Here is a 19,148-nt window from a genome sequence, read left to right as displayed (position 1 = left end):
CTCCCCCCGCCCCCTCGCCCCGTCCCTCCCGCACCGCCTACGTGCGCCCCGACACTGCCCTGATGGCACGGCCCCGGCGGGCCGTACCATGGGCCGGGCTGCGGCGGGGGCGGAGAGGGGACGGAGGGGAAAGGGGGAGACGAGCGGCGGGGCCATGGGGGTCCGGCGGGGAAGGGGCTCCTCGCGTGCAGCGGCGGCTGGGCAGGGGACGCCGCCGGCGGCCGCCGGCCCCAGCGCAGCGGCGAGGGCGGGGAGGGCGGGGGTCGGCGGGGCGGGGTGAGCGGGAGGCGGGCGGCGGCTCAACAGGTACAAATGGTTCCTCCCCGCAGCAGCAGCGACGTGCAGAAGCGAACGCGCCGCGCCCGCCGCTGTCACCGCCGGGGGGGCGGAGGGGCGCCTGCCCGCTCGGCCCCGCCCCCCGGCGGCCGTCGGCGGGCGGTGGCGGCGCCGCCATTGGCCGGAGCGGCGCGGGGGCGGGGCCGGCGGGCGGGCGCGCGGCGTCGCCATTGGCCGGAGCGGCGCGGGGGGCGGGGCGAGGGGCCGCGGCGCGCGGCGTGGGCCGGGCCGGGGCAGAGCGAGAAGTTGGCGGCGGCGGCGGCGGCGGGAGCGCAGGTGAGCGGCGGCCGCGCCGGGGAGGGACCCCCCGTTCCGGAGCTGCGGTGCTCCGCCGGCCCCGTGGCCGCACGGGTCAGCGCGTCCCGGGGGTGGGAGCGCGGAGCTGCAGCCCCACGCGCCGCGGAGCCCGGGCACGGCGCGGCTCCCCCCTCCCGCACCCCATCCTTCGCGCTGCCCGCTGTCTCCTGTGCTGCAGGCGGGCCCGCCGCCCCCCTCACCCTCCAGGAGCAGGTGAGCCACTGACTAACGCACATTGTGCTCTCGGCGACTCCACTGTGCGTGTGACAGCGGCTAACCTGCTCCTCGGACATCACTGTGCGGCCGCCTCGCCTCCCGGACCGCGCCTCGAAGGCTCGACGCCCTCCTGCCCTCTCGGCCCCGCGGCGAGAGGCTCCGGCGTGCCGAGGAGCCGGCTCCCCCCTCCATCGCCACTGTCCTGCCTCCGGCCGCTCTCCATCCCCGGCTCTGCGGACCCCCGTGCGCTGCCGGCAGCGCTCCAGGATCTTGCACCGGGGAGCGCCGAAAGATTCCTGCGGCTGGGCTCGGTGTGTCCGGAGATGGAGGGAACGGGCCTTGTCGGCATGTGGGCGCCAGTAGTTGGTGGTAAAGTTGTTCAGGAGGGATGGCGTGCCCCCGTCTCTGTTCTCTTGCTCTTCTCCAAAGTAAATAAGTGCTAGCGGACTCCGTACCAAGTTAGAGACGCAGCATCCCGGCCGGTGACGTCTGGAGAGCCGGTCAGTGACTAACTGAACTGCTATTGCCAAGGGTGTGTTAATAGAAGAAACTCTGCCTAGTATTGCCCTGGATGAGTCACATTTAAAGAGAGACTCTCTAGTCTGTTAAAGGAAAAGCAGAAATGAGCCTCACTTTCCTTTTTTTGTTGCTATTTTTTTTTTCCATCCCACCCATCACCTTTGCTTGCTGTTTTCTTCATCTTATGCCAGGGCCCTATTGGCACCCCGGCCCTGGCTGGGCATTTGCAGAGCTGCCTTTGCCCGATGTGCTGTAATGTCACGTAGGGGACTCTGAGGAACAGGAAGGCAAGCCAGGCTGGGACTTTTCCAGCCACCCAGGATGGCTGTCACCAAAAACAGAGGAAGTGACAAAAGCAGATGGTTTCTCTTACAAAGTTATCTCTTGTGATTTTTCGGCCAGTGGAGAAGCTGGGTAGTTGAAAAGTGTATTTTCTGAAGAGCAGCACAGCTTCGTTCTCAGCTGAAGTTCCTAATAACCAGCTAGGGTTCATTGTAGCTGCTGAGGTTCCCTGAAAGGGCTCAGATACTCCCCCTACTCCTGGGGCTGCTCTTGTGTAGCCCTGAGCTGTTGTAACGGGTTGATCTGAAGGAATTGCCAGTGCTCTGGTCAATAAGCAGTTAATTGCACGAAAGGCAGAGCAAGGTCCTTTGTTGGTAAAGTGTCTCTCTGAGAAATTTTGCCTGTTCCTATCTCTCCTCCATGCTCCTGTCATTTCTGCCTCTGGGTCCCAGAGGAACATCTGTTCTTCACAAGGAAGCTCAGCTCCTCCTGTGCTCTGTGTTTCCTTAGCACTCAAACACCCTGGGAAGATGGGAAAACCAACTGAATTTACCCAAGATGCTTTCATGTTTGTTCAGAAGCTGAATGGGCCTTTTTTTTTTTAGTGGGAGGCAGAGTCGGGGGGCAGACACGTTTACAGCTATCTCAGCCCCAGATTGCTTCTTTCTTCCCTAGCTGCACCTACAGCATCTTCCCACTGCTGATCCCAAGCAGGCGGGAGCACAGTGTAACCACTCAGAGAAAGGGAGGGAAGGGAAACCTCCTGCAAAATCCATCCTTGTATGATTATGTCTGAGAGCTGAAACTGAAGGCCACAATCCCCTGCCACCCCATTTTCTAGGTGACCATGCACGTAACAAACCTGTGTCTGAAAATGAAGGTGCTTTGTTTCTCTTTGAATAAACAGCCCTGCGTTTGGGACTGTGCTGGCTGATGAGTTAACCCCAGGAGATGCCTCTGGCAGAAGCAGCTCTGCAGGTCGCCTGGCAAGACCTGTCCCAGTTCCCATGAGCAGCACTATGGTATGAACACTTCCTGCTACCAATGGAACCATCCTGTTCAGCTCCAGTAAGCAAAAGGAAGGGGTTGAAGTGAAGTTTGTTTGGTTTTGCCCTTTTTGTGTGTGTCTCCAGTAAGTGGGGGGAACATCCAGCTCAATTCCTGTTTTTAACATTCTTCTGGCATGATTCAAACTAACCTGCTGTGCTGTCACCTCAAGTCTTCAATAAATGTACAAAACCAGTGTTTGAGTGCTGATTACTGTAATCCAGGGCATCAGACCAGGTGAAGAGGAAAGCTGTGCCTTCTCAGTGATGTGTCTCATTGCACTGCATACCTGGTTCTTCCCATCTCTTACTTTGCCTCTGTGGCCAGTGAAGGTGGCTTGAAAAGGAGAGCAGAAGGGTGCAACATGGTTGTGCCACAAGCAGAAAACCCAACATCAGCCATTCTGTCCTGGCCTAGCTGCAGGGTGCTCCTGAGCAATGAGAGAATACACCAGGGCTGCAGTGCCCCTTGATTTCATGTTTTTCAGTAGTTAGTGAACAGATTTGTAAGATGGTACTTAGCTTGGTTAGAAGAGTAGTCATGTGCTTTCGCTCAGAACTGTGAGATTTTTTGGTGAGAGGCAGGGGAGTGTCTTACAGGAGGGGAAGATGCTGAATTTCAGGCCTGTTGAGCTGAAGGGACTCTTTTGTGCTCCTCAAAGATTTTGTTCTTGTTTCAGCTCCTCCTGGAGGGAAGGGAACAGGCCTTACCCTTCAAGCACCACGCTAAGAAGCGCCTCTTGTGTTCTGTCCGTAACACGTCCCAGTGTCAGGTGAGCCTCACTGAAGGAGCAAGCTGCCCTATGAGGAATAGAAGGAGTACATGAATTGTTTAAGAGGAAGTCAGTTAGTTAAATGCAAGCAGGGACTTATATAATACATCCTAAAAAAAAAAAAAAATTCTGCTGGCAGGAGGTTCCGTTGGGAGAGAAACTTGCTCATCCATAAACAAGAAAATTTCCCAGCCTCCTCTAGTGCTTTATGACTTTTTTTTTTTTTTTCCAGGGCAAGGTAGAATGCAGTCAGTCTGCACTCTGAGATGGAGAAAGAAAAATCATCATAGGAAGCAGACAATGCTCCCTGCATGGACACACACGCCAGTTCAAACAGTTCTTCATCTGCAATGAACTAAGCTGGTAGAAGCTATGCAGCCAAGAGCAAGCAGCAGAGCATCTGTACACCACTTGGGGAGCAAAACCAACAGGCATTTTCTCCTCCAGACATTCACACCTTTTCTTATGTAACTGGTGCTGAAGTGTGTGCTTTAAAAGCTGCTTGCCAAATCCAGGGGCTGGGAGGCAGCACAAATGCTTCTATCACTAGATGAAATTGAGGGGGGAAAAAAAATCCAAACCCAAACACCCAGGAACTGTACAAATACCTAACTGCAACTTGGGGATGGTTCAAGTGTCTGCAGCAGTGTTGCCCTGAAGAAATTGCACTGGCCTGGGGCACGGGACTGATGAGGATGGTGAGGAGCTGACAGTCCAGGATAGAGGGGTGAGGAGCTGGGGGCCATTTTTCTTACGAAAAAAAAAAAAAAAAAAAACCAACAACAAACAAACGAAAAAAAAAAAAAAAAAATCAGGTAGTGCAGCCAGGAAAAGGGCGCCAGGGAGGCTGGAGATGGCTGAAATACTCTTCTGAATGGTGCCTTGTGCTGACAGAACCTGCAGATTTATTAAAAAAAACCCAACAAACAACAAAAAAGCGGGGCCGCTTAGCAGTGAAAAACAGGTATATCCTCCACTTTGTGATTTCTGGGTGGCACTGGAGCTAGCCAGGAGAAGCATCTGAGGAGAGAGGAGCTCTGAAGTCCATTCCCACCCACTCCAGGGAAGGCAGAAGCTGCCCACAGCGCCTGAGGGACATGGGGACAGGAGCAGGCAGAGCATCCTGGAGCCACCCTGCACGCTTGGATCCCTGCCTTGCCCGCCAGCCAGTTGTTCCCTCTCCAGTACGCGCCGTACGCAGGGCTCTGGGCTTGTTTTTTAAGGGAGAAAACAATAATTTATTTGCTTTGTTTTAATCTCATAACAATGGGTAATGGTAATTTCTTCCTACCACTCTGTAGTGGCCTAGAAAAGGACAGCATCATCTCCACTGTAGCAAGAAGGCTTGTCCCAGGGCATAAAATTTTAATTAGGAACAATCACGCAGCCTTGAAATGGGAATTGCGAGCAGCAAAAAAAAAAAGTCAAACCATCAATAAAATATTCAATGGCAGAAATGTATTATTGACACAGGCTTTAGAGCAGATAAAAGCAGGGAGGCGGGGCAGCGGGTGCCGAGCCTCGCCGCGTTAAATAACGGGCGGGGACCCTGCCGGGCGGGCCCCCCGAGCCCGCAGGAATATAGGTCACCCTGGGCCGGGGGCTCCCGAGGTAACACACCAGCCTGGTTACAGCCCCCTCGTGCTCCACAGCAGGGACAGAGGTGCTCATCAAAGTCATTTGTTACCTCGCCAAACACCGCTGGCAGCGGCTGGGCGATGGCTTGTGAGACGCAAAATGAAGAAAATCTGCAAAGAGCCACAGTCCTGAGCTGAAAACAGCCCCTGGTCACGGCGCTCTGGCTAACCTCATGCCTGGTTATCAGCCCTCGGCAGGGGACACAGTGGAGCTACTCTGTCTCCCACCCATGCAACTGTTCCAAATCCCGCGTGCCAACCAAGGGGCATCAGCTGAAGTGATGTATTTTAAATCCTTTTTTTCCACACCCTCCCACACCTGCCTCCAGGAAAGACTGGAGCTGGTTTGGCCTGTATGATTATGACTGAACCTGCAAAACCAATAAATAATATATAATCGTAACAGAGGGGGAAAAAAATCCCCCACAGACATTCAAATTAATTTTCTGCCCCCATTTGGAAGTACTGTAAGTGATGACCCTTTTCTCTTTATTCCTGTTTATTTTGCAGAAGGCAAAGCTATAAATGTAGCCCCAAAAATGAAAGAACCAGTCTTAAACCTGCAGAAATGAGTTTTTTGGGATATGCAGAGGATATCCCATAACACACTTAAATCCAGCTATGTCCAAGGCAAGCAGGTTTTCTAAACCCGCTTTCCCTCCCCCAGGCAGCACTGAAATGCTCTTTACTATGTCCATCATCCACTTTTTAGCAAGGCAGAATCTTTAAAAGCAAAAGTCAAAAAAAAAAAAAAAAAAAAAAAAAAATCCAGCCACACAAAAGCCAAAAAGCAAACGAGCAGGGGAGAAGCTAAATGCAGCTGCATGGAACAAACATGTTTTTAACTAATTTTCCTTGAGAGACATGATTTAAGGAGGAGGATGAGGAGGAGCTTGAAAACCAACCCGCCCAAAAACCCCAATTCAAAAAAGGCAAATTTGAAACTGCATCTCCCTACAGTGGCAATTCTCCAGTCATAACCTAAGACACAGCAGTACCAGTGGACCTCCCAACAAAGCAAACTTGAATCCTTTAATATAACTTGATCAGCCTGCTGAGCTGTGGTAGCACCTTGAAAATAAGCTTTGAGAGGGGAAGATGTCCCCAAGGACCAGAGCCCAGCAGAAGCTCAGGGGAAATGGTGATGGACAGCAAGAGCTGACATTCCTGGCTGCTATTATCCAGGTGCAGACAAAGGGGCTTGGAGGCAAATGGGAAATTTCCCCTTACCTGCTCCTGTCTGCAGCTGAGCACCACCCCCTTTCTCCTGTCCTAAAATGCTCTGAGCTGCTGCTGTGCATTATTAAAATGTTGCCATGTTTCATCCCAGAGATGGCCACATCACCAGAGACAAGCTGCATCCCCTCATCCCCTGGTTGTAACGCATTTCACTATTAAAAAAAAAAAAAAAAAACCAAAAAGAAGAGTGCTTTGCTCAAATCCTTTCCCAAAGATTTATTGAAAAGGGGATCTGCAGGTTTACATTTGCACGGGGGAAGCGGGGCTTTGGGGAACGCTGTGCCCAAGTCACATTTTTCACACACAACACGCTGAAAACACGCTCAGGGATCTCCCAGACAAACTCATCCCCTCCCCAGACCACTTTGGTTTTGCAGTTAAAATACAAGCCAGCCCACCAGGACAGATGAACAGAATGGTAACTACTGGCCATCAAATTAAAAAGAAATAATAAAAATTTTAAAATATCAGGGAAATGTCACCAAGAGTATTTTGGTCCTGTTCCCCACTCACACCACCACTAGGGAAGGGCTCATTCTGCAATTTTTTACTTTAAAAAAAAAGTTGAAAGATTAAATGAATTTAAATAAAACAAGCTCCTGCTGTGTGCTTCTTTGAAGCATGGTCCGTGGCACCATGGAAAGTGGGTTTCTCCTACAGGTTTCTTATAATATACACAAAAAACAGGCGCCAGAAATTTAAAGCTGCTTTTGGGTCTCCCCTGCCATGAGTGAAGAGGCTTGCTGTGATGAATTGCTGTAAAATCTGTTAACTTGCTCCATCCAGGTGAGCCTCCATGCAGGTCTCCACTGCAGCTTTGCTCCCCTAGTCAAAGGAACAAGGACTTCTCCAAATGCACGATGGTCTTTTGAGGAGGATATGCAGAATGGGTGCACCGCTGTTTTCTGTTCAATATAGAAACTGCTTTAAAAAAAAAAATTGAAGGGAGTCGCTTTCATCCTCAGGGGACGAGGGTTGGTTTGTGTTGTCAGTCTCTAGTTTTACTTTACAGTTTGTAAAAATATTCTGTCTGGCCATACACATCTATTCACAATATAAAGCAGTAAAAAAAAAATATAAAATATATATATGTATATATATATATATATATATATATATAATATGGTTTATTTATACAGTTACACTTTGAAGGCAATTGATCCTCCACTGCCTGGGCCCTTCTACCTCCAGATGCTCTGCCTGGTTGATACAACTGCAAGAGAAGAGAAAAAAAAAATCACCTGAGCAATCCCACCGTGGTGGGTGAGCACCTTGTAAAAAGGGAAGTGGAAAACAGGATGTATGTGAGCACAAAGCCCGGACCAGGAGATGGAAAGGTGGTTGCTGCAGTGTCCTGAAGGATGGGGGTGGATGTATTGGGCTGTGAGGAGGATGGCAGTAGGGCTTTGCTGAGGCAAATGTGGCATGGGTGGGAGTAGGATGCCCGGATGGAGGCATCATCACCACAGCAGGTAGGTGTCCCTACCACAGCTCTCTTTTGCTGCACCCAAAAAACAGGCACAAGGTGACAAAAGAGTCACAGGAGGTAGAAGGGGTTTTGGGATAACTGGCCACTAAGATGGAGCAAAACCAGCTCCTGTAAAAGACAGGAGATAAGTTCTCCCTGTCCTAACTGAGCAAGGTCTTAACCCTGCAGGATACAAGAGGCAGGAGAGGGGATGGGAACCATCCTCCACAGCTCCTGGCAGGGCAGCGAGCGTGTGAGCCCCTGGCAGCAGAGCAGAGGCTGCCGGAGTGTGAGCTTTGCGCTTCCTAATGGCATCTATAAATAGCTCTGGCCTCCCACCACCAGCACACGCTTGCTCTCTGCAGCCCATTTTGGGCAGCAAAAGCCTCTCCCCTCTTCCCACCCATCCTCTGCAGACCAGCCCACGTTCTCAGGGCCCCTCTGGGACATACGCACCCTCGGGGCTCAGGCTGGACACCAGGGGCTCTGGCAGGGTCCTGGGATGGCCGAGGAGCTGCTTGCTGCTGACCTGGGCAGGCAAGTCGGTAACAGTGGTGGGAGAAAATCCTGCAGGATGGGAAAAAACACCCAGCTGAAGCAGGGCTTGAGCCTCCCATGCTCGCTGGGCACAGCCACTGCAGTGCCACAGGGCAGGCACGTCACCCACTCCGGATGCTCCAGAGGAGAAAGGACCAAGTCCCTTTCCAGGAGAAACCCCCACCACCTCCTCATGCCTGTGAGGATGCAGACAGGGCCCTGGGCACCACCCTTCCCTCACCAAGCACAGAAAGGCTGTTTGTGGCCAGAGCCCACAGCCCCCGGGGACTGATGCTGGCCTGCAGCCACCTGCCTTTCGCTGCAGCCGCTGCGGTGACATGAGCCAGACTGCACAGGAAGCTCCCTGCAACCACCTCGGCCCCAAAAGCAGCAATGTAGAAATCAACTCCTGTGCATGTCTGCAAGCAGCCCCCAGGCTTCAACAGGGAGGAGGAAGGAGCCCCGGGGGGTGACAAATCTCTGAAAGCCCCTGGAGTGGCGAGCGACTGCCATGCCAGCACACAAACCCCCACCTGCCTAAGCTGAGGCCCGGGGGAGAGCTCTGGGGCTGACCCCGGAGGAGGCAGGCGGCGGGCAGGGAGCAGCCCCTGGCCGAGCCAGCGGCAGCGTGCTGACCTCCGTTTCTCCGGTAGGCTGGCAGCTCGCACGGGCTCGGCTCCGGCTGGGCGTCCTCCTCGGGCCTGGCCTGCAGGACGGTCACCGTGGCCCCCGTCTGCTGGATAAACTGCTGCAGATTACACTGCCTCAGCTCCTTATTTAACTCCTCCAGCTCTTGGGTCTGAGCCTGCAAAACACACACCGAGGGGGGACACGGTGAGCCACACGCTTCCCCCATGCCCCAAGCCAGCTGGCAATCATCAGCCCCGGGGCTGTTCCCTGCCGGGGCCAGCAGAGGGGATCTCAGGGCTACTGTGGCTCAGCTGCTCCCCTCTGAGGGCCTGCAGGAAGGAGGTGCCAGGCACAGGGATGAGGAAGGCGTTAGTTTGGGAAGAGCCCTGCTTTGCTGCATCTCCACAAGAGGGTGCGAGCAGCCATCAAACGCGGCCGCCGCGCTCTGGGAGATGCCAAATGCAAATGAGATGCTCAAGGAAAGATGCTGAAAGCATGAATAGCCTGGGAAGGCTTGCCTGGATAAAAGCTTCCTCATTCTGCTCCACCAAAGGGGATATGGTGGGTGGAAGGTAGGAGTCATGCAGCTCCTTGACCCCTGATGCTGGGAGGCTGCAACAGGCAGGCAGAGGGGCATCACAGCTCAACCCCAGAGCTGCCATCTCCAAACTGCACAGCCCCCCACCATGAGCTGGAGGCATCACAGCTCATCCCCAGAGCTGCCATCTCCAAACTGCACAGCCCCCCACCGTGAGCTGGAGGCATCACAGCTCATCCCCAGAGCTGCCATCTCCAAACTGCACAGCCCCCCACCGTGAGCTGGAGGCATCACAGCTCATCCCCAGAGCTTCCATCTCCACACTGCACAGCCCCCCCCACTGTGAGTCCAAGCCCTGCACAGTCAAAAGACTTCATGCACAGGCACCATGGGTACCTGTGCTATCCCCTTTGTGACTCCTTCATCCAAAACAACATCGACCCTGGTGCCAATGCCACCAACCCCACATGTGGACCACTTGCTCCAGCACCAGTCTGTGCTGGAGCAGGGTGATGCTGTGTTCCCAGTGCACAGTCAGGAGGAACATTAGCCCAGATGTAGCTTGTATGCAGAGCAATGGGTGTGGGACCCTGTGCCAGTGGGGTGAGAGAGGTGGTGTCCCTCTGTCAGCGATGAGTGTTGCTGAGAGCTGTGCACCCAGCCCCAAGTTCACTGGGCAGCTGGAGTAACCAACCCCAGTCAACCCATTGGTCCAAGGTGTCTGGAAAGCTGCTCCCAACCCCTTGCTGAAGGTCATGCTTATGCATGGAATGGCTCAACCCAGTCCTATCTACCTGCAGGTTCTTTTCAGCTTCCTCCAGGGCCTTCTCCACACTGGCCAGGTTGCTCTCCAGTTGGGTGCCTTGCTTGACCTTGGCCTCCAGGTCCCTTTTCATTTTGGTGGCCATGTCCTCCAGCTCTATGGGGCTGGGCATAGAGATCTCCTTCCCCCTCTTGGCCCTCTCGGCCATCTCCCACTGGATCTCCTCCTGCAGGGCTTCAGTCCGGACACTGAGCTCATAGATCCTCTGGGTGTACTCCTCCAGGCTGGCCCGTAGGCTCCTGACCCGCTCCTGCCGCTCCCGCTCGCACTCCTTTTCCAGCCGGAGCTCACTCTGCCAAAACTCCTCCTCCCCCAGCTCCGTCTCGTTCCTCCGCACCAGTTGCTCCAGATAGAGGATCTCGTTCTCCTGGCCGGCGAGCCGGCTGCGCTCCCAGAGCCGTAGGTCCATTTCTAGGGTGTCCCCGTGGGCCTCCAAGGAGTGCAGCTGCTCCTGCTGCTGCAGCACTCTCCTAAAAAGCTCCTCCTTGGAGGGCTGGACAACACCGCCGCCCTCCAAGTCCAGCCCGTCCCGAGTCTGGTGCCTCCATCGGCTCACGGTGAACAGGTCGCCGGAGCCAGTAGGACCCAGGTTGAAGGTCATGGATTTTCTGGGCTCCCTGGAGCGGGGCCCGTCTATGGCGGCGAGCCTGGGCTTGATGGGCAGGCTGGCCCGGATGAACGTCCTCTCGGGGGCCTGGGGCGCGCCCTCGGAGGAGGGCCGCTCGGCCATGCTGGGGCCCGTGCGCCGCAGGACGAACTGCACGTCGTTGGCATACTGCCCGCACTTGGCCAGCGACTCCAGGGGACACTCCAGCGGCAGCAGCTGCCGCTCCTTCTCCCGCAGCTTCTGCACCAGCACGTAGCGGCCCGTCTGACCTGCCGGGGAGGAGAGCGCGTCACACGGGGGAAGCGGAGCCAGCAGGGCTGTGCTGGGGCTGCTGCATCCCCACCTCCGCCCACCCGAGGGCTCCTCTTCCCAGGAACAGCCTGCAGACGGGGCATCCCCCGGCAGGTGGAGATGGCTCACCAATGGCCCGTGCTAGGGCGATGACCACTTCTTGGCACGTGGTTTGCTCCGAGACTCCGCACACGACCCTCTGGATGCCATCCACCCAGACCTTCAGCTCCATCCCCACGGCTGCCGGGGCTCAGCTGCTCTGGGTCATTGCAGGACAGGCTGCCTGTGGGGAGAAAAGAAACCAGGTTTTCATCCCAAGCCGCTAACAAGGAGTACAAGAGGCTTTTAGAGCAGTGTCATTAAATCACCATCCCATGGTTGAATCCCAGACCAAGAAGTTGTTTGCTGCCCTCTTCACAGATTGCATTTTTGCTGATATTATTAAACACTGATATTCATCTGCAAAGAATTTTTATTTTCTCCTGTCTGGACAGTGGGTCTACATCTTCCCGTGGTGAGAAATGATGTTGTTTGTGTCCCTGTCGTGCCCAAAAGATGCCCAGGTTATTTTTTTGAGAGCACAGACTTTTAATGGGTTTGCTGGACTTTCACTGCAATTTTTCTGAAAATTTGACAGAATGGCACTGAGGGATTTTCTAAGCAACATTGGAAAAGGCAGATGAACTGCTGGCTGTCCACTTTTGCAATGATATAGAGGGAAGGTGCAGATTATGCTCATTTTAATCTTTTCATATTTACATCCATCTCAATTTATCAGAGAGGGATTAATAAATTAAAGTAAAGCCTCTTTCTGAACAAAAGCATGACCAAAAGTAGGGTTTGGGAGCGATAGCCAGGCATAAACACCCATGACAGGGCACAGATTCTGACTAACACCAGGGTCCAGCTCAACTCCCATCCAGTGGGTACTATTACCTTAAAACAACACCTGTTAGCCTGGACACACCCAACTCCTGCCTCTTCCAGCAGCTCAACAACTGCAACTGTCATAAATTTAAAAAAAATTAAGCACAAGCTATAAAGAACTCAAATATTTGATTTTACAGTGTTTTCAAACACAATTTTTGGGCCCTTCATCCAGAGGGTCACAAAGTGCTTTCCCAGCCTCACCTGGCTGATGGCAGCCCCTCTCTCTGCTCCAGCTATCCCAAGTCAGCAGCCAGGCTGTGAGAAAGATCGACCTTAGGTTACACTCCACTTCTTCACTATTTTTTGTTGCCTACTTGAGTAATCAAAGGGAGGGCTTGAAGGGTCCTGTCTCCGGTGATGAGGAATTTTAATCACGGTGTGAGAAAGGCAAGGAGGAGCCAGGGAAGACACGGCTGGGTGAGGACGTTCTGCGCAGGTGCTGGGTCCTGCTGGTGCCACCTCCCTGCCACCTCCAAAACACGGGCACAGAGCAGCCTCACAAATACCTCAGCGCTGAGCTCATGTTTGCCTTGGCTGAGTGACCGGGGAAAACCGTGGGGCTGAAGGACACCTCGGGTTCAGCCCAGCTCCCTGCAAGCCCCAAGCCACCAAAACTTGCGAGATACAAATCCAAAGCTGCGTTTTGGCACCGCTCCCCAATCCTGTGTATTCAAGGCTGCCACTGTCCCCCGGCATGGAGCAAAGTCCAAGTGCCACTGCGGCACCACCCAAATCACCCTGAAACCATTGCTGTTTTCCACCCCCAAACCTCCCCCTCAGCAGGACCCTAACACCAAAACTGGAGTGCCACACATCCCACAGAGCACTCCCTATCCCCCCTTCTTGCCTGACAGCGACCAAGCTAGTCTCAAATCCAGCTTCTTGTGCCACCACCCATTAAGGGGGTCAGGAGCTTAAGAATAAACAAGAAAAATAACCCAGCTTGTCACAGCAACAGTCTCACCTTGCTGGCAAAATCCAGTGGCTGCTGAGCGCTGTGGGAGCGGGAGGGCTGCTGGCACACGGGTCCTGGGCACCTGTCTGGGTTCAAACCAGGCACCAGCCTCCAGCCCCGCCTTGGCCAGCCTCCCAGGCAATCATTTACCAGAGCCCAGCACGCTGCCAAAAAGCTGGGAGAGAGGCAAACAGCTTTGCTCCTCATGTCAGAGAAACCCCCAGAATGCAGCCAGGGCATAATCTCCACTACATTCTCCAGCACCCAAAAATCCAATGATTCTTTGGCTTCCTTAAAACCTTGCAAGCACAGGGGGTCCTTGCTATAACCTTTGGGGTTTTTTCTCCACTTGCTGCCAGATACCGGATGTTATTTTCCCCTTGGACAGGGCTGGGTGCTGCTCCCTTCTCAGCCTGCCCTCCCTCTGCCTTCTGGGGAGGACCAGCTTCCACTCAAAACCAGCCTGACTGCCCCTCTTCCCCCAAATCCCTGGCTTCACGAGGGAGCTGACAGAATGAAGGCTCATCCTTATCTCAGGGGACCTGCAATGCTCTCCAAACCCCTCAGTTCCTGCTTGGGAGGGACATCACAGGCTGCACTCAGCATCCCATCCCCAATACTGCACCATGACAGCACCTGCCTAGTTAAAAAGAACCACCACCATAAAACCCCATTAGGCAATAAGCCTAAAAACATTCACCTTGCCCCAAGCATCACCTTTGCTGTAACCCACTCAGTTCCTTACCATCACTAAAACCACAGCAGTCTCATTGCTCCACTTGCAATTGGACCCCTCCTAATGATTGTCTCTGCTGACCCCCTGCATTAACAGTGGGTGCCTTTGTTACACCACCAGATAGGGGAAATAATGAGCTTTTTCTTGGGCAAGAATTACTTTGCTTGGGGAAGAGCAGCTTCTCAGCAGAAGGCAGTTTTCCAGCTGCCTCTATTTGTATTTGCCCCAGGAGGTTGCTTTGATCATGACCCAGAAGTGCAGGCAGCTGCCAGGCCCTGCCCCTGCCCCAAAACAGCACCAGGGAAGTCAGCAGGTGGCTGTGGGTGCCAAGACACATGATGGCTGCTCCCAAAGGCCACTCATTTTACTCTTACCCCTCCCCACTATGGATTTCTAAATAATTTTCATTGGAAGCAGATTAACAAAATGACTAATTTTCTGTTCCCTTTCTCCATGTGATGGGTCCTAAAATTGAGGGTAGGGATGATTCATACCATTACTTCAACAGATTTCCTGACTGGAAGTCAGAATTTCAAATGCTGACACAAAAAAAAAAATTTTTAAAAATTAAAAATCTCAGATCTTGCAGTTTTATTTTGATTCCTGGCACTGCTGTCTCCCAGCCTCCCTGAAATTGTCTGGCTAAAGGAAGTGGAGATAAAGGAGTATTTCTACATGTGCAGGAGGATGCACATCTTGCTCCTGCAAACTGCCATTCTGATGGCTGCTGGGATTCACAAAGACCTGAAACAATATAAAATTGGCCAGTCACCCTTCTCACAGAAGTAGGGACCACTCCTGATTTGCAGGGTCACCTGCCGTGTCTCCTACAGGGTCACTCAGAATCTGAGACAGCAACTTCCAGCCAAGGACTGCAAGCACTTTGAAAGAGTCTTTCTACTATATTTTGCCACACGCGGAAATAACAATAATAAAAAAATCTGTTTCAGAAAAAACCCACCCATTTTGCACCTAACAGCAAGGCCTGCTCCAACTCAAATACCAAAGCACCCCAAACATATCTACCACAGCTCCTAAAAAGGGGCCAGCATGAGGGTTTCACCCATTTTTGCAGGTTCACTCACCTCCCTCCCTGTGTCCAGCCCCTGGCAGGGAGCTGGGTACAGGGCCAGGTGGCAGGAGAACAGTACCACAGGGAAGGCTTCCAAGAAAGCCTTAATTAAAAGTGAAAGGAATCCAGGAGACCAGCCTTTCGTGTCAGGGTTTGGGCTGAGGGTAGGGTCATAAAGACTCGCAGTTAATCAACTGCATTCATACTTGAGAGCAGGCTGGGATGAGCCTGCCATCCATGAAGCACCAAGGTGTCCATAGGGACCAGCAGCTTTGCATCCCTTTGGATGCAGACCAGGAAAATGCTGGGGTACTCTCAGTTGTTTTATTTCTACTTTGAACCTGACCCTCTGGCTCCTCTCTCACCCAGTGCCAGGGGGGTGGATGCTCATCCCAGTCAGACACACCAATAAAAAACCCCAACCCAATATGTGAGTAAGCAGCAAGTGGGGAGGGAGGGGTGGCCCTGTGCTGCCATCCCTTGTGCTGGGGCTGGTGTGACTCACTGCCCTGGATCAACTGCTGACACATCCAGCAGCTATTTCATACTTCCTCAAGTCTCTCCCTGCTCTAAGCACCGGGCCCAGCTCCCAGGAGAGATGGTACTTGCCCACCTGCTGAAACCTCTGGTGGGGCAGAAGCCTCCCCATTACTCTGGTGACCAACAGAGAAGATCCATAAATAACTGAGGCTGCCTGACAGCACCTGCAGCAGGCTGGAGGGGGTGAGACACAGCCCAGGTTTGCCTCCAGACCCCAAACTGTGTCCTCCTGCCTTGGGACCCTCTTTTGGCTGTCACAGGGACTGGGCAGTTCTCCTGGGCATTCCATGCTGTGTCCATCCCAGGACAGGTCAGGGCTGACTGCTGGCTGGTCCAACACTGAGCACTGATCAGCTGTGACAAAGTTTGATGCTGTGGCACATTCCAGGCTGGCAGTTCCCTCGCTGGCCTGAGATGACCATCCACATCTCTGAACAAGCTGTTTGTGCAGCAGTCTAGTCTGCCAACCACCCACAGTCACTGCCACCACAGCTGGGAGCACCAGGCAAAGTCCCAGCCACTTGGTGCATGACCTTTCCAGGCAAGAGGTCACCTGCCAAGGACAGCAGTGTCCTGTCCTACAGTGCAGGGGCCATCAGGGTGGGACACTTGCACAGTGCTCCAAACTGGAGCAGCAAATGGGTTACTTCATCCCAGCACAAAGAGTTGACAGAAGTTAAACAAGCTCAAGAGGTGACAAACGAGTCCTACCAGAGTGGTCACAGCCCAGAGAGGCAGCTCTTCATCCTTCCACCATCACAGGGAGGGTGTGCAAGAGCTGCTCAGCCCCAGGCCTAAGGAAGCCGCCAGCTCTTACGCAAGGCAGCCACGAGTACCCAGGAGCATGGAAGGAAGCAGCATGTGGGGCTCTAATTCACACCCAAGCAGCTTACTTAGGGGTGGTCATAACAGCACCATATCCTCAGTTCACCCATCATCCCCCATCCAGCTCCCTACTCGGACATGTTATGCCTAACAGAAAGCACTAAAAAATTGGCAAATTACCAAAACCAGTAATTTAACCTGAAGGTGCACTTTTACCAGAGATGTGTGGATCTCATCCCCCCCCCCCAAAGGATCTGCAGCTTCTTCTGGGGGCATCCTACAGTGCATAATGCACACTTGGCATCAGCAAAAGTTACATCCATATTTCAAGGGCTTTTTGCACTAAAGGAGATCAAAGGAAAACTATGTCCTGTGGCATTTGCATACTTGAGAGCTAAAGCATGAATTGAGCCAGAAATCACAGACCACCACCAAAATCCTCTGGCAATCCAAGGGGGTAAACGTCCCACACAAGGATCTTGCCATCTTGCAGGAACTGCCCAAAGAGACAGATTTCTGGAGAGCCATAAGCACCACACCAGCAACCCGCCTTAAGAGAAAAACAGAGGCTTAGAGATTTTCTGCTCCACTTCCTCCCAAAAATTACAGACCCATGCAAACATGCCTAGGGAGATTGGCCAATGTTGAGCAGGGCAGGAAGAGCCGGGGACAAATCCTGCCCAGGGCTGAGACACAGAAAGAGGACAGTCCTCAAGGTGATGGCCTTCGGCAGGGATTTAGGGGAGGGAGGCTCACATCATGACTGGTGTCAAAGACACTCACCACCTACCAGGATTTCTGGTTTTTAACCCAAGCTTTTGGGTCTGCTACAGCATCAGATCCACACAGAAACAGAAGAAACAGAAACAGCACTGTGAAGAAGCTGGGAAACCTTTTCTCCCTCTTAGACAAGATTAAGATTTGTGGCTGTGGCAGGTCAGCATCAAGAGTCATATGAAAACATCAAGAATCACAGCCAGAGACATTTTAAGGATGATTACTAGTCAGTCCACCCCACAGATGAGCCACCAACCAAAAGTTCATTATAAATTAAAAGCAGCAGAAACACCCCTCCTGCACCTACAGCACACACTCAGATTACAGTGTTTCAGCCTGGAAGTGGAAGGATCATCTTTCCCACCTCCACGCATCGTGTTTCTCCCTTGCAGCACTAATGGCTACTGTCCATGGGGGGAGAGCTGGCAGGGCTGGCTAGGAAAGCCTGCCATAAACACCAGGGTTTGCAAGGGAACCATTAGCAGCACCTGCTATTCCTGTAACCATTACCATCACCCCCAGTCCCACTTGTGAAGAGTGACTTCATGAAAGCAGCTGGAAGTAAATCCATAGATTCTTCCCAAGGGGGAGAAGCAAAACTAGCAAGAGTGTGTAGATTAGAGGAGAAAGAGGAAAGGCTTTTGCACTGCCATGCTCTTTTTTTCTTGTGCAATTGAGTGCACACTGATGCCATATCCAGGATGGATCTAGCTTTGCCCCAGTACAGGGGCAAGACTAGGTCCAGGCATCTTGAGGCTCCAGGCTTATCTAGATCAGGTTCATCATCTTTAGGGCATGACTCACAATCCAGTTCCTAAAAGACAAGCTCTGAGGGGTATTTGCCAACACATCCACACACACATAACCATGGCACTCATATGCCAGCAGGTCCAGAATCCCTGCTGTGTTCATCTTCCACAGCAGTCATCAGCAAAAGCACGATGCAATTTGTGAACATTCCCCTGTTATTACACACTGTCCCTTCCCCATGTCAGAACACAGCTTGAGTCTCTCACCATGCAGAACACAGGAGGAATCTTGAGAGGCAAGAGTCTGCTCAAGCCTTGGAAATACTCCTCCCCAGCCAAAGAAGAGAACTTCCATTCCCTCCCACCTTCAAGGGTGAGACCAAAATGGGGAAAACTCCAGAAGAGCCAGAAAGGACCCTCAAAGTACAGCTTCCATGAGATACCTGCCCAGTCGAGCCCAGAGGATGAGATGAGCCTTGACCACCTATAATGCAAGAAGAGATACACACACTCCCTCTCTCCTGTAAAATTTATCAAGACTTTCATCCTCATAGGATTACATAAAAATTTAGGTTCTGCAGCTGTTTTGCAAGTAGGACCAGGGTCATAAAAAAAACACCAAATGACCTACAACTATTGTCCCTCCAACCTGCCTTACAGCCTCCTTTAGAAATGCTGGTGTCAGCCATCAGCAATTCTCTTTCCATTCCAATTCTCCTCCTACAGCAGAGGGTAATTAACAAACTAGCAAATGCACAACCAGGGACAAACCTTCCAGATTTTATTCTCCATTTCCAGAATAACTTGCACTTTCCTACCCTGCTTCAGAAAGCAGCCACCTGTCAAGGACACACTGCTGAGTGTCCAGAGGAGAGGATGCACAGATGAACATGCAGGTGCATGCTGCCATGGATATTTATTTATAACTTTTTGGGATTAAAAAGGATTTTATGACCCTTTGCAGAGAGCTGAACAGGCTCCTTTTTCTCACATGCTCAGACATAAAGACAAATAAACAAGAGACTCAGAATGAATCCTGGCTGAAACCTTTGATAAGACCCTTGGGTATTTTAGAAGTCTCTGCTTTCACACTACCTGGCACATGACTAATTAGGTAGAGGTGGTATCAATCACTGCCTGAACCCACCCAGAGACAATGAGCTCTTTAAAGCAGTAAAATCATGGCATATCTCTGGAGAGGCAAGTGCATCTGGCACATCCATCCAGGGCTACAAATCACAGTCCTACAAGTGATGGAAATCACGGCTGCATGACCATGCAACTCTAATCCCCCACCAAAGGGCTCCATCTCCTGCTCCATACAT

At 52.6% G+C, this 19,148-nt stretch overlaps 1 protein-coding gene and 1 long non-coding RNA gene across 6 annotated transcripts in view; one reads left to right on the top strand and one right to left on the bottom strand.

The window, feature by feature from the left end:
- Positions 1–622: 622 nt before the first annotated feature.
- On the top strand, positions 623–6,419 carry LOC306802976. The gene is made up of 3 exons (XR_013774531.1): positions 623–2,718; positions 3,377–3,469; positions 3,702–6,419. It is a non-coding gene; the product is annotated as an uncharacterized lncRNA (long non-coding RNA).
- A 481-nt stretch (positions 6,420–6,900) lies between these two features.
- The window catches only part of RASSF7 (Ras association domain family member 7), a 32,609-nt gene continuing 20,361 nt past the window's right edge, over positions 6,901–19,148 (bottom strand). For 4 of the 5 annotated variants that reach the window (XM_079307751.1, XM_079307747.1, XM_079307749.1 and 1 more), the window contains 5 exons: positions 11,369–11,522; positions 10,313–11,217; positions 8,987–9,155; positions 8,270–8,380; positions 6,901–7,558 (listed from right to left, as the gene is read on the bottom strand). In XM_079307751.1, the coding sequence (XP_079163877.1) occupies positions 7,527–7,558; positions 8,270–8,380; positions 8,987–9,155; positions 10,313–11,217; positions 11,369–11,471 (1,320 nt within the window). In that variant the 5' untranslated portion in view covers positions 11,472–11,522 and the 3' untranslated portion in view covers positions 6,901–7,526. Of the gene's footprint in view, positions 7,559–8,269; positions 8,381–8,986; positions 9,156–10,312; positions 11,218–11,368; positions 11,523–13,133; positions 13,251–19,148 lie in introns of those variants that run through there. The other variant, XM_079307748.1, reaches the window with a different exon arrangement.

This window comes from Erithacus rubecula (assembly GCF_903797595.1).
Source record: "Erithacus rubecula genome assembly, chromosome: 6".
Lineage (NCBI taxonomy): Eukaryota > Metazoa > Chordata > Aves > Passeriformes > Muscicapidae > Erithacus > Erithacus rubecula.
The sequence above is the reverse complement of the archived record's forward strand: the minus strand, read 5'-3'. Positions and strand labels throughout refer to the sequence as shown.